Source organism: Kockiozyma suomiensis, assembly GCF_038497685.1.
Source record: "Kockiozyma suomiensis strain NRRL Y-17356 unplaced genomic scaffold V2V93scaffold_4, whole genome shotgun sequence".
In the NCBI taxonomy this organism is placed as follows: Eukaryota; Fungi; Ascomycota; class Lipomycetes; order Lipomycetales; family Lipomycetaceae; genus Kockiozyma; species Kockiozyma suomiensis.
In genome coordinates this window covers 729604-742147 of record NW_027117667.1, presented here as the reverse complement: position 1 = coordinate 742147, position 12544 = coordinate 729604, and the positions used below count along the sequence as shown (strand labels likewise).

The following is a 12544-nucleotide window of genomic DNA, read 5'->3' as shown; positions in this document are numbered from 1 at the left end:
TACCACTATATCACTACGTAGATCCGCACCCACAATACCGGATTCTCTCCCAATAGTAATTTTTCAGCTTAAGTCTGGACATGCAAATTTATTTGATTCCACAAATTATTTCATCACCATTCAGCAAGCTTTTCTTAATGCAGAAGCAAGACCAAAAACAAAATTAAGAAAAAAGAAAGAACACAAAACTAACTACTACTGACTGCACGAAGAAAAAAAAAGAAAAGGAAAAATAATAATAATAACAGTAAACGAAATCGCAATAAACAAAATAGAATCAGCTCCTACGCGTGAGTAAAAACGCGTATCAAACAAAAAAAAAGATGCAATTGAACGAACGAAAAGAAAAAGATAAATGATAAAAACCGAAATGCACGTAGCAAACTCCATAGATATAAACCCATCCCCCGGGAAACTAATACAATTTGATAGATCCATCCTTTAAGAAAAGATTACAAGAAAATTCACATTTTAGCGGTTCATCATTTGCGCTTCCTGACCAGGCGGCACACACCAATGCCGATGAAACGACCAAGCTTTTGATTGACACGCCTTACTGCAATATTTAGTCCGACGACATCTCCGGCATTTCGCAAATTGCTTCGGATATTCTTCCCATCGACCGCACTCAAAATATCCGCACTGTCGCACACCACCGCGAGATTCATCTTTGCGACACGAGTTTCGCATTATAATTGATGCCCAATAACTTAAATCTCCTTCTGAGTATGCCCGAGTGGTAAACCGCTCGACTAATTGGAATAAATTGATCGTTGGCAGTTTATACTCGTCTTCAATCAGCGACTCGTCTTCAGGGTCAAGTGACGGGTCATCAAATCCTTTATTTTTATTTCCAGGTCTGATTTGCTCTTCGGCAACTTTCGCTCGTAGCTCTGGTCGCATCGACAGCGCTGGCACAAGATGCGTCTTCTGAAAACACTGTCGCAGATTAACGTACTTGGAAACGTACGCTAAAAGCTGTAATGATAAAAGCACGTCCTCCTCGCGCGGCATGTTATCCTGAGCTCCTAAAAATGCCGGAAACGAGGATGGCATAGTGGAAGTACCCGGCACAGAGCCTTCGGTCTGCGTGCCAGTCTGGATCGGTGATGTCTCAACTGCTTCGCGAGACGCGACCGCAGCCGCAGCCGCCGAAGCCTCAAAAAGAGGACTCGGACGAGCAGTCATGACAGGTGAGCGAGCAGCCGATGATCCATCCGCAGTGACGTCTGTAGATCCGGAATCTCTAGCTTGTGACGGACTAGTTGATGTGCTGGTATTGCGATATCCAGACGAATAGTCCATATCAAGCATGCGGGGCGCGTTTAGAGTGGAACTTGACATTCCAGATTCAAACGCGGCATCATCTGACGAGGTATGAGTATCATCTGCATCCATAGCAACTGTAGCAAGAGAGGATGATGGGGCAACAACATCTTCATCTATATCCATAGATGCAGCAGCGTCTTCAATATCAGAAGACGTCGCAGCGGCCGAGATACCCGTCATAGCATCTTCGTCCACCGCTGTGCCATCTGCTGATGAGTCTGTAGAAGACGCAGGCTGTATGGCAGTCGATGCTCTGGTATTTGAATGTGAATGTGAGTGATGATGGCGATGGTGATGGCGATGATGATGATACATGTGATAATGAATGCGATTAAAGTAAGCGTTGTTATTTGTTATCTGCGCAGGGATATCTCCTGAATCGGCCTCGGCAGTATTCATTGAGCTCTCAGCTTCTGAAGGTGTTGTCATAGGTTCTACCATCTCAGCCTGAACTTGTGGGTCTTCGGCAGCTGGACCGACCAGTGACATGAAGATGCCAGCAGCGCTAACGTCAATACCCGAGTCAAAAAGAGGGGCAGCAGAATCATCAGTCTGATCGGCAGCTCCAGCTGTATCTGGGCCGGTTTCAGTGGTTGCCAGTCTTGATGCGAGACTGGCAGTAGTTGGCTGCGTCAGAAGAGACTCTGTTTCGCTGTCGTCCATCCTTGAAGCCGGACGTCTTCTCTCTTCACCTAATATGTCTGAGTATTTTGCGTACACATCATGGTATAATCTTAATTTTTCGATTGCTTCCAAAAAGTTGTCAAGAATGGTGGCCAGTACTGGTACAACATCTGCGTCAACCACACGACGCCGAACCACCTCCGTCCCACGAACACCAACCGACGACAAACACTGCAAAGCCAGAGACCACTTCCATGACGTGAGCAAATCTCTAGAATGCATGCCTGTGCAAGATCGAAGAATGGATACTAGTCTATCGATGCCGCCGTCCGAGGCCAACGACTCACGAATGACCTGCGAGGAAGAGATGAGAACGCAAAGACTGCTCAGCGAGTTCACGAGAGGCCTATCGAACGGACAGTCGAGTGCCCTCCTGTCGTACATGGTTGGCGTCATGTTGGCGGCTGCCTTGTTGTTGAGCACTGAAAAGAAGTTGACATCCCGCATTTCCTCTGCGCGGAGTTAGTATCTTGTTATCTTCACTCTGTATTACTAACACTTGTGTTCCAAGCAGCCAGTTTAGAAAAAGCACATAATTTGAGGCAAAAACATACCTAAAGCCTATACAGGCACAGATATCAAGACAAATGAAAAAGAGGAACACGACTTAAGGGCCGGTGATTGCGAAAAAAAAAGGTGAGAAACAACTTTTGTGGAGGAGGGTGGGAGTATTTGGCGGTGATGACAAGACAGGTGGCGGCAAGCTGAACCGCTTCCTATACCGGGTCCGACGCCACCTAACCCAGAAACCCCTTTCTTTAAAACAACCTAATTACCACTGAACAAATTAAAACTCGGCAATATGTAAATACTACTTACATCAGGATTGGATCAGAGAATTATCTTCTGCTATTCATTTATCCAAGCAACACAACTGCTAGATTCCAACAAGTACATTTATTTCAATTAAAGTAAACATATGCTGAATTTATTCAAACTTCAGCTGTCAACCTTCCACATGCTGGCTGAAAAACTGATACTGTATCAGACGTCCCCATCTCTCCATCCTTGTATAAACTCAGCACCAAACAAAATATCTACCCACTGCTTTCGCTAACTCCCTAACTATCTGACGGTCCAGCATTATCCGGCTCCGTAGAACTATCTTCTTCGCCCGCCAAATCTGATCCGTCTTCCAGCAAGCTGCCCGTAACATTAGTACGGATACTAAGCGAAAGAACAAAAATCACAATAAAAGCCAATAAAAATAAAGTGAAAAAAATTTTTGGTGAGAAGGTCAAAGTCCGCGAGTATACCTGCAAGTAAAAAGTAGGCGAAACGACGCGCGAAAGCGAATGCACGAATCCTACTGCTCCCAGAATAAGTCCAGTATTTTTGCGCGGCACATGCTTTGAGATAGTGGACTCCAAAAGAGCGGCAGAAGCACCTCCCATGTTTGCAATAATACCACAGACCAAAAAAAGACTGGGCGATCTATTGAATAAAAAGGCGATATATCCAAGAATTCCCACTGAGGTGGAGAGGCGAAGGACGCGAATATCCGTTTCTGAAGCGCCCGCCAGTTTAGACTCAGGGATAAAATTTCCATTCGCGCGTTGCTGTCGCTCAACTCTCGCTTTCATTACACGTAGAATAAACGGCAGAGCCAAGAACAGGACAAACATACGCGTGATTCCAATCGCGGTAACATAATACCCGGTTTCAACAGAATTCCAATGATACGCAAACTCAGCGAACAGTAAAGTAACCATCATATCACTAAGAGAGTTACTCACGGCCATGAAGTCCATGATTCCGAGTAACATAAGGTTACGACGAATAATAGGCCTTGTCCCATCCTTCGGATAAAATGCGGTCAGCGGCTCCAAAAAATTTAATCGCGTCACTACAGATCTCCATGTCATGGGTCCAGACTGGATGTGCTGTCGACGACGCTCAAGTTGTCTATGAGCAGCTTGCGCCTGCAGCTGGTGAGATTTAGGCAAAGACTCGGGAAGTAATAATAGCACATATAAAAACAGCGCAAACTGCAGAACAAGACCAACATAAAAAAATGTTAAGATATTTCCAGTTTTGCTAATTGCAAAGGATGAAAAAGATGGTCCTAGAGCTAGGCCAGCAAATAATACCCCATGGAAGAGACCAAATGCCTGCGCACGCTGAGGTCCAGGTGTAGTTGTATCGGTAGCATATGAATGGCACATTGCCACTACCGCAATAAAAGATCCAGTGATACCATCAAAAAATGCAGCGAGGAAGTACAAGTAGTACGATTGTAGGTAAGACCATTGAGCGGCAGTCACAATAGTAATATCAGCAAGCTAAATTTGCAGTTCTGTTAGGCTCGATCCTCATTGATTCAAATGTAATCGCAAGCTTACAAAAGGGCCGACCATAGACAACATCAAGATCCGTCGCCGTCCAACTTTATCGGAAATAGCCCCCAGTTTGGGAGATGCCCACGCACCCAATAAGCCAGTTATCAAACCGACCCACATCGTGATTGAAGAGCCTTTTTGATGCACTGGTACAATCTGGCATCGATCTTCGATATCTCCAGTAGCACCCATGATTGATATACCCCATGACGATACACCTGGTGCCAACACATCTTGCGCGGCAAAGTATTCACGGCACACAAGAGACAGCACGATATTGATTTTGGGCGCAATATTTCCTCCGAAAGCAATAGAGAATAAGGCAAAAGGGAACAGCAAATGGTACAGAGTTGCCTTTCCCAACAAAGGCTTCTTACCCGAATCTACTAAGGGATCTTCTGGGGCTTCAGGTTCGTCACGATAAAGCTGGATACTGATTGATGCTGAGCCACTCTTAGCTGCTACCGCATTTATATCTTCAACCGGTCTGTACGAGCTTGTTAGCTCTCATTTTATCAAAATATAATATAATTCGCATAACATACCGAGAATGAAAAGGCTCTTCGGCAATAATTTGTTCTTCCTGGGAAAGGAGGGTAGTCGCTTCATCGTCAACAGCAGCAGCGATTCCGTCCATAGCGGCAGTCTGCAATGTATGCAAACCAAATTTAAAGAAGCAAGTAATAAAGACTTGAAAATAAGAACCTCTCAGTATCTGGGAATTGAGAAGAATGAGTGCATGTAACTTTTTACCAGATACAGTCCCAGCTTGCACGCGAATTGGCCTCTGCAATGGAGATTTCTATCAATAAGACGTCAAGACTGATAATGATGGCCCGGCCGCTCTAGGATACCGCCGCACGAATATTTCGGGTATCGGAATTCTAGACATATGCTATCTTCTACGGCTACCCACCCGCTCGGAAGCCCCAAAATAATAATAAACCCTTTGCCGGCTTCTCCGATAACTCTTTTGAGATGCCTTTTGGCGGGGTTAGATGAAATCTTACTTTGTGAACCCTTATATCAGACTAAAGCTACCATAATTCATACATGTAGATACAATACAGGACAGTTATAAGAGGAGTATCGATCAAATTAATACATGCGCAAAGTTCCTAAAGCACCTATCTTCGCTCTCGTAGCCAGGCGTCGGCATCCTCAAATGCCTCCGCTTCCGAGGCGCTAAAAGCTCCTTCATTCACCGCAGATTTGACAGCAACGACGACAGCATCCCATAATCTGAGGGCCTTTTCAAAGTCGCTCACAATGTCTGTAGAATGTGCAAACAATGTTTTCAACTCTGATTTCTTTTCCTCGCGCTGCTTGGAATCCGTTGGATTTTCTTTGCCACATAGCTCATCTAAATATGTTTTTACGGCAATACCCAGACCGCTGTTGGTATTGTGCTGAAAAGGGAGGCTAACTCCTAGAGTATCCCACCTAAGCTCACCAAGCTTGTTGGCATCATTGTTTGCTAATAGCGAGAACAGAACCATCTCCAACAGCTGTCTCGCGTTTGTGGTATATTTAGTCACGAATGAATTGAATGAGAGTAGGTTTCGACTCAGAGGTCCAGAAAATCCAACCGGTCCTTGATGTATCGGCAATAAAGACGCAACACGCGAAACTAATAAAATATGAGCTTTCTCTTCATCTACCAATGAGAAAAATGGTTTAAAGGTCAGCAACATTCATTATAAACTGTAGAAACAAACAAGACATACCAGTTCCATGCATGGGTAGGCCAGAATACGATGGAGAATACGGGTTAGTAACTAGAACTTTATATCGTATGAGCTCAATGGCAGTTATAAGCTGCTCTGCAAAGTTATCTTCTGATTTCGATGACCCCAAAGCTTTACTCAAAGCAGAACCCCAAGCAGTCAGTTCATGCTTTTCGGTAATAAATGACCGCAATTGGAAAAATCGCCAGTACGCGTTTGTCAATACCTCGTTGGAGGTTTGCAACAGCTGAAAAGACAATTTAGTATCAAAAATACAAAAATGTTAATGAATGAGCTTACGTCTTGCAGCTTATCGGCAGTTAATGGCTCTTTAGCTTTTTTAGTCACAATAGTGCTCTTTGCAAAAGCCGAGTCTTGTAAACTTGAGATGACCAATTCTAGAGAAGGCTCAGTATCGGCCGCTAATTTTGCGCTCAGCACGCTCTGTGGAACGTTCCAGGTATCAACCGTTGAATAAGTTGTAGGAGTAACTCGATGAGTAATAGGTGTCTTATTCGCCTGATCAAACCAGTATGTAACATTCTATGACCATGTTAGCTTATTTATGACAACAAGTTCGACTTTCAAATCTAGAAACATACCACTTGTTTAACTTGATAATATCTGTGCAGTGGCTGTGTAAGTAAACTCAAAGACTGAGATCTTAAGCCTTCGATTTCTCTCAGAAAGCGTCGATATTCTCCGCTCTCTCCGCCATCCAATGGCACAAACTCCAAAAATTGACCCTGTGTGAGCGCAGTCAAAATATCTGGTCCAACAATGCCGCGGCACAGGTAGAAGTTGAGCTCATCCGGTAGACGCTGACCAATGAACTCATGCATATCATTGGGCTCATTTTTAGACAGAGGAAGTGTGCGACCGTCTGTATTGAACACAGGATGGAATTTTATAGCGCAATAGGTTCGCCGGTAGATTTCAACGTAGTCGACATCTTTGATCAAATTGTGATCTTGGTATGCCATGACAACACCATATCCGCTGACGAAGTTGCGAAGTAAGTCTCGGATAGCACGAATAGACGAGAAACTAGTCATATGAGCCTGATCAATCAACGGGAATGGAAGAGAAAAATCAGGTCCGCTCAAAATACAGAGATCGAAAAACTGATCAGCGTTTATGTTGCCAATGTCGTTCAGAACCTTACGCTTTGCGACATACATAAAGGAGCTGTTGGCATAATCAAGTGAAACGATAATCTTGTCGATGTCAAACATCAATGCCTCTTCTGATGTATAAATAGCATCAACGTATTGCTTGTCATGTTTTATGAGGTACACAAGCTAAATAATGAGTAAGTTGCATGTCACTACAAATAACATTTTTCAAACTTCTTACCTGTGCCCAAGCATTGTAAGGAGCAACCATGTAGTCGACTCCGTTGTCTTTCAAAATACTCATCATGTATCTGGATACTTCAGAGAAAGGAATCGTATCTGCAACAGAGATTAGTATGCTGATTCTAAGCACCACGCTATCAATATTGATGCGCGCAACACATACCGATCCCATTGAAAATTGTTACGGAAGTTTCTCCCTTGCCCTTGTCGTAAGAACTCCAAGCAGCAGTCCGCTTCGCCTGGTTAGCGTCTGCTTTTTGAAATGGGTGTTCGCTGTTCTCAATATCAATACCCTTGAATACGAATAAAGGCGTAACGTCGGCTTTCTTCAAACTAGTAATAAAAGACTCAATCGTGAACTTGAAAGAGAAAGGAACACCACCAAGGGCATGAAGTAAGGGCTCTTTCTTTCCCGAAGCAGCGAGAACTTGATAATACAAGTACTCGGCGTCGATACCGACTGTGGCACCAGAAAGGGTGCTAAAGGGGAGTAATCTCGCCAGCTTCTTCTCATTGATATAGTTATTTAAAATTTTAACTGATTATCAGTAGTTAGTAAAAAAAGGAAAAATTGCTTGACGCGTTAGGTATGAAGTATGCTACTTACTAGTCATCTTGCTTGCTTGATCCCGCTAAATCGCTTTATCGAAGGACCTTGAAATTGAGGAGAATGCTCACTACAATATAGGTAATACTTCAGCTGCGTATTTTAAAAAGAGTAGATCAACCTTGTTTCCTGATGGTTGAATCAAAAATGGTAGTACAACTTTGAGAGTACACAATCATTGATCAAAGAGAAAGCACATCTTCAAATTATCAAGCATCGGCCGGGTAATGATCATCCGTCGCCAACTAAAAGCGCGACCAGATCTTAAAGCACAATTACAGATATCTGTATCCGACCAAAGTGTACTGATCAGTTGCTTGTAAGTCTTATTGTACTGAGCTATCTGCTAGGTGAGCTTGGATCATGGATGGAAATTCCCGATAAGTTATAATACTTGCCGTTCAACGAAGTATCTATTATTGCTGCTCGTCCATCAATTTATAAATATCTTTGAATGGATCTCCTTTCCAAGATCTCCGCTCTTAAAAGGCGATCGGATTTCAATTTTGATGCCGACCTGTTTGTTGGGCTGCTTGCCTCTCTTATTGGAAAACAGCATGCTATCGTTACTGTCAATCGAGCTGTCTACCTGGATTTCGCGGAGGGCATGATATCGCGGGTAATATTTGTTTAGTTGGAGTTTAAGACTATTTAGAAAAGGACAAAAATACTGATGCGCTGCTAGATTGGTACAAATATCTTTGGATTTACTGTTACAACGGTGTTATGTACACCGGATATGACGACAGACGAATTTGCAGAACTAATTCTAGTAACGCCTGAACATGTACCGGGAAACTTCTCAGTCCAACTCAGTCCTTCGCCCTTGATGGAGTCCACGACTGTATGTCTATTCAGGTAGCTCTCTTGTGGAGCTAAGACTGACTACTAGCTGGTCACAAGCTGACGTCTCCATTTTTTAGGTGGAATTTCCAGGGAGGTTATCGAAACAATCTTCAAAGCACAATGGCAGTGGCATTAGCTCTTATGGCGAATCCCGGATTCCAAATCTGATCATTCTTAGAGATTTGGAAAACTCTAGTCACTATGTTCAAGCGCAGATATTAGAGGTAAGAAGTGTCTTACCAATAGGAACCATTTCGGTAGCTGATTTATGCAATAAAGATATTGAGAACCAAATCTTTGCTTTGTTCAAAAGGAGTTCTTCTAACTCCCAATCAATTTCTGGTTGTGCCGTTACTGTGGACAAGCAATAAAAGACGTCGTCTTTTTCCATACCTAGTCAGTTAACCAGAATTATTTGTGCGTCCCTGACCCCTGTTAACATTTCTCTTAGCTCGATCATTTCTTTCTCAGTCACAACTACGACCCGGGAGAGTATTTAGAGCAGGAAGTGCCTGAATATTGGCAGGCTCCTTTCGAATTACCTCCTGCATCGATACACCGATTATTTTCTGCTAAAGAAGTCGAGCTTTTGTCTAGTATGATTGGCAGTGTGACAATCAGTGCCGACGTTAGACGCTATATGCACGATATAATGGTATTTTTGCGTATGCATAGAGCCATCCGTGGTGGTATTTCTGCACGTGCTTCGAAAGATTTTGAACTACTGCTTAAATGCCTCTGTCCTCTACATGATGTCAGATATGCCACGCCTTCTATTGTCAAAATTGCTGCTCGAAAAGTGTATTCACATCGAATTACTGTGACTACTCCTGAAGCTGAACGCAGCATGGCATATGGTAGTGATATTGAGGCAGTCACGAAATTTTTACAGCTGTGGACCCCGGATCTTGTTCTGGATGATGTTTTGGATAATGTACTTATTCCATTATAGTCCACCAAAATTCGAGTTTAAATGATAACCAGATTGTGATAGATTGCTCACTCTCTTGTCACTACGTGTACGATGGATGTGGAGCGATTACCGGTTTTTGCATTGAGATATTATTGGAGTTTTCGGAGGGCCGGATCTACATTTACGATCCGTACAAGGCGTAATTTTTCGTCTGTAAGGTTAATATATAGAAATATAATAGTGGGCTGCAGTAACGTACTAGCAGACATTATATTAGCCAAAAAAAAAAAAACTCTATCAATCCATTTTAATGCGTTCATAGCAATCCAACTGGAGCAATCTAATCTTTTGCCTTCTTGATCCACGCGGAATGAAGCTCAATCGTCGCAGGAATGATCAAACTCTCTATTTCCACTTCCATTTCAATTTGTTCTGGCGAAAGTCTGATCCAGTTTTCTGGAGAGTCAGGCTCGACAAAGACAATCTCGTGCTTGCGAGTTTGCAATAGATTGCCGATGACTAGTTGATGCGAATACCGCTCCAGAGCTTGACGTGCCTTCGAAACTAAAATATTAGCATCTGTCTCTAATTTGAACGAAATTATCATTGCTCCTGGCGCCCACTTCTCTACAAGTCTATTGAGAAATTTTGGAACTGGATCTAAATCCATGATTAATTTATTTCCGCCGGCCTGTGACTGAATTTTGTGCTCAGGAATTCGGCTTGGCGGGACAAAAAAATCGGAAACTGCGGCCGCCAAATAAAATAAAGCACGAGAGCCAATTGGCTTGAGTATCATGCTTATTGTGCGAAGAGTGTGCAAATACTGATTGATGGTGGTAAATGGGAGAAGTAGTAGTAAATTTCTTTCTTGTGCCGACCGGTATTTTCGAAGAACTGTGAGCATCTCTTGCTGATATTGCTGGCCAACTGAAATTGAACTTATCAGCAAAGTATTCTCTCATGACAATTCAAACAATGATTTTCATACCGACAACTTGTTCATTCTTTTCTTCCATGAAATCCAAAAAACAATTGGTCGAATGCGAGTAGTGCCTGGAGTAAGGCAGTAGGCTAAACTGGCGATGAAGAAATATAACCGCGTAGCCATTCTCCAAATAATATTCAGCCGAAGTAGCTCCTCTCGTTCCTGCCGAGAAATTGTCGATAAAGCGCACGGTTTGGTTCTCCAGAGGAACTGTAGTACCGCCGGACTACATGGCATCATGATTAGTAAAAAAGAAAGAAGACTGCATGATCTGTGGAACAAATATACCGTCACTAAAACTATTCTGTTACTGCTGTGAAACTGTACAAACTCTTCACATTGCTGTGCAAGTTCCCCCAAGTACTCTGGTGCTGCATTATTTTCAAAATAGTTGTTCTCGTCGATTTCTAGAGCCGGTGGAAGAACGGGAGCGGATCTGTCGATAGTTTGCTCACGCTCACCGGTTGAAAGCCGTCTGGTAGGTGGGAATCTTTTATGCGAATGAGGTTCCATGACGGCCGTTTCTTTTATCGGAGTAGCCTTAGTCGTAGTTCAATCGAAATGTGGGGCTGTCATCTGGCTGTTTCGCCTGTGTTTGGCGTGCGAAAGCCTTGTGCGGCGTGAGCTTAACGGCGAGAGCCGAGTATGTCGGACATCTCCACCGCCAACATACACTTCTCTCAAAAATGTTTTTTCAGCTCCAGCGAAGCCGTTTGCTCATATATTGCACAAACTTGAACAGTTGAAGCTGTGTGACACGATGGCGGACTATAAGTTACCTGCTCCTTCGATTTTCAGGTCTTTGACAACAGATCAGCGACTAGAGATCATCACCCATCTTTTCGAGGAGTCACCTGCCCTCGAGCAACAAATTGTCGACCAGTTCGATACGGAATTGTCATACTCTGATTTCATTGAGGGCACTAGAAAGCGCTTGCTGGCTTTGGCTGTTGATGCACGCAGCAGCGAGTCAAAAAAGAGATCACTACTTGAAATTCTTGCCGCTCATCCAAGACTGGGTGCCCGTAAAATCACCTCTGATCACTCAGTAGCTGAGCAGCGCAGTCTTCAAGGAGAGTCAGAAGCCCTGGCCTCGCTAAATCATGAGTATGAAGCCAAGTTTCCTGGTCTGCGATATGTTGTCTTTGTGAATGGCAGATCGCGTGAGATGATCATGGAGAATATGAGAGCAAGAATTGCAAGAGGAGATTACGAACTGGAGAAAGAGGAAGCTGCTAACGTGAGTGTACAACCAACAACATTCATGTGATATATTAAAGCTAACGTCTGATACTGCAGGCAATGTGTGATATTGCTACAGATAGGGCCAGAAAGCTCGGCGCCAGCGTATGATCTCGAGCCTTATATTGAATATGGCTACATTAAATGATGCAAAGCTATCTTTTTGATCTGCTAGATTATTTTGCTGAATTATGCATGCGCAAGGATCTTTTTTTTCAGGATCAAAGCATACTGACGAGAAGATAACGGGTTCGCGGACAGGAAAAATTTTAACGTAAAATTTATTTTTGTACTTTAGAGGTAACTTCAAATCAATAGTTTTCAGTTAGTACTGCATTAGACAACTCATTCAACGCCACTACAACTGATTACCCTCAATCTGGAGAGAGTATATTAGACCAGAATCTGGCTCAGCTTGCGAGTAGTAAAGCAAAAATCACGTGAATATGTTGCAAGGCGATTGGCAATATAGTCAAATAGTGTCACCTTGGCCCCTGAGCAATTTGCATCC

General features: G+C 43.3%; 6 protein-coding genes across 6 annotated transcripts; 2 read left to right on the top strand and 4 right to left on the bottom strand.

The window, feature by feature from the left end:
• V2V93DRAFT_181582 (uncharacterized protein) lies at nt 1-2771 on the bottom strand. Its single transcript, XM_066906946.1, has 2 exons — nt 2568-2771; nt 1-2465 (listed from the first exon to the last, which is right to left on the bottom strand). Exon 2 carries the CDS (start codon nt 2458-2460, stop codon nt 472-474), a length of 1989 nt encoding a protein of 662 aa, XP_066767091.1. The 5' UTR covers nt 2461-2465; nt 2568-2771; the 3' UTR covers nt 1-471.
• A 230-nt stretch (nt 2772-3001) lies between these two features.
• On the bottom strand, nt 3002-5116 carry V2V93DRAFT_181419 (major facilitator superfamily domain-containing protein). Its single transcript, XM_066906945.1, has 3 exons — nt 4898-5116; nt 4356-4839; nt 3002-4295 (listed from the first exon to the last, which is right to left on the bottom strand). The coding sequence occupies exons 1-3, from the start codon at nt 4987-4989 to the stop codon at nt 3075-3077; spliced, it is 1797 nt and encodes a 598-aa protein (XP_066767090.1). The 5' UTR covers nt 4990-5116; the 3' UTR covers nt 3002-3074.
• Nucleotides 5117-5479: 363 nt separating this feature from the next.
• Nucleotides 5480-8051, bottom strand: V2V93DRAFT_357862 (temperature dependent protein affecting M2 dsRNA replication-domain-containing protein; the record flags this gene model as incomplete). The annotated part of the gene is made up of 7 exons (XM_066908041.1): nt 5480-6009; nt 6080-6326; nt 6380-6622; nt 6682-7380; nt 7436-7533; nt 7601-7975; nt 8045-8051. 7 exons carry the CDS (start codon nt 8049-8051, stop codon nt 5480-5482), a joined length of 2199 nt encoding a protein of 732 aa, XP_066767089.1.
• A 447-nt stretch (nt 8052-8498) lies between these two features.
• Nucleotides 8499-9842, top strand: V2V93DRAFT_390570 (uncharacterized protein; the record flags this gene model as incomplete). The annotated part of the gene is made up of 5 exons (XM_066912406.1): nt 8499-8663; nt 8730-8888; nt 8968-9114; nt 9170-9286; nt 9342-9842. The coding sequence occupies 5 exons, from the start codon at nt 8499-8501 to the stop codon at nt 9840-9842; spliced, it is 1089 nt and encodes a 362-aa protein (XP_066767088.1).
• A 205-nt stretch (nt 9843-10047) lies between these two features.
• Nucleotides 10048-11443, bottom strand: V2V93DRAFT_366829 (DNA/pantothenate metabolism flavoprotein). Its single transcript, XM_066909404.1, has 3 exons — nt 11080-11443; nt 10795-11017; nt 10048-10733 (listed from the first exon to the last, which is right to left on the bottom strand). Exons 1-3 carry the CDS (start codon nt 11302-11304, stop codon nt 10144-10146), a joined length of 1038 nt encoding a protein of 345 aa, XP_066767087.1. The 5' UTR covers nt 11305-11443; the 3' UTR covers nt 10048-10143.
• Nucleotides 11444-11460: 17 nt separating this feature from the next.
• On the top strand, nt 11461-12361 carry V2V93DRAFT_366828 (Oxo-4-hydroxy-4-carboxy-5-ureidoimidazoline decarboxylase). The gene is made up of 2 exons (XM_066909403.1): nt 11461-12031; nt 12091-12361. Exons 1-2 carry the CDS (start codon nt 11552-11554, stop codon nt 12142-12144), a joined length of 534 nt encoding a protein of 177 aa, XP_066767086.1. The 5' UTR covers nt 11461-11551; the 3' UTR covers nt 12145-12361.
• Nucleotides 12362-12544: the final 183 nt, after the last annotated feature.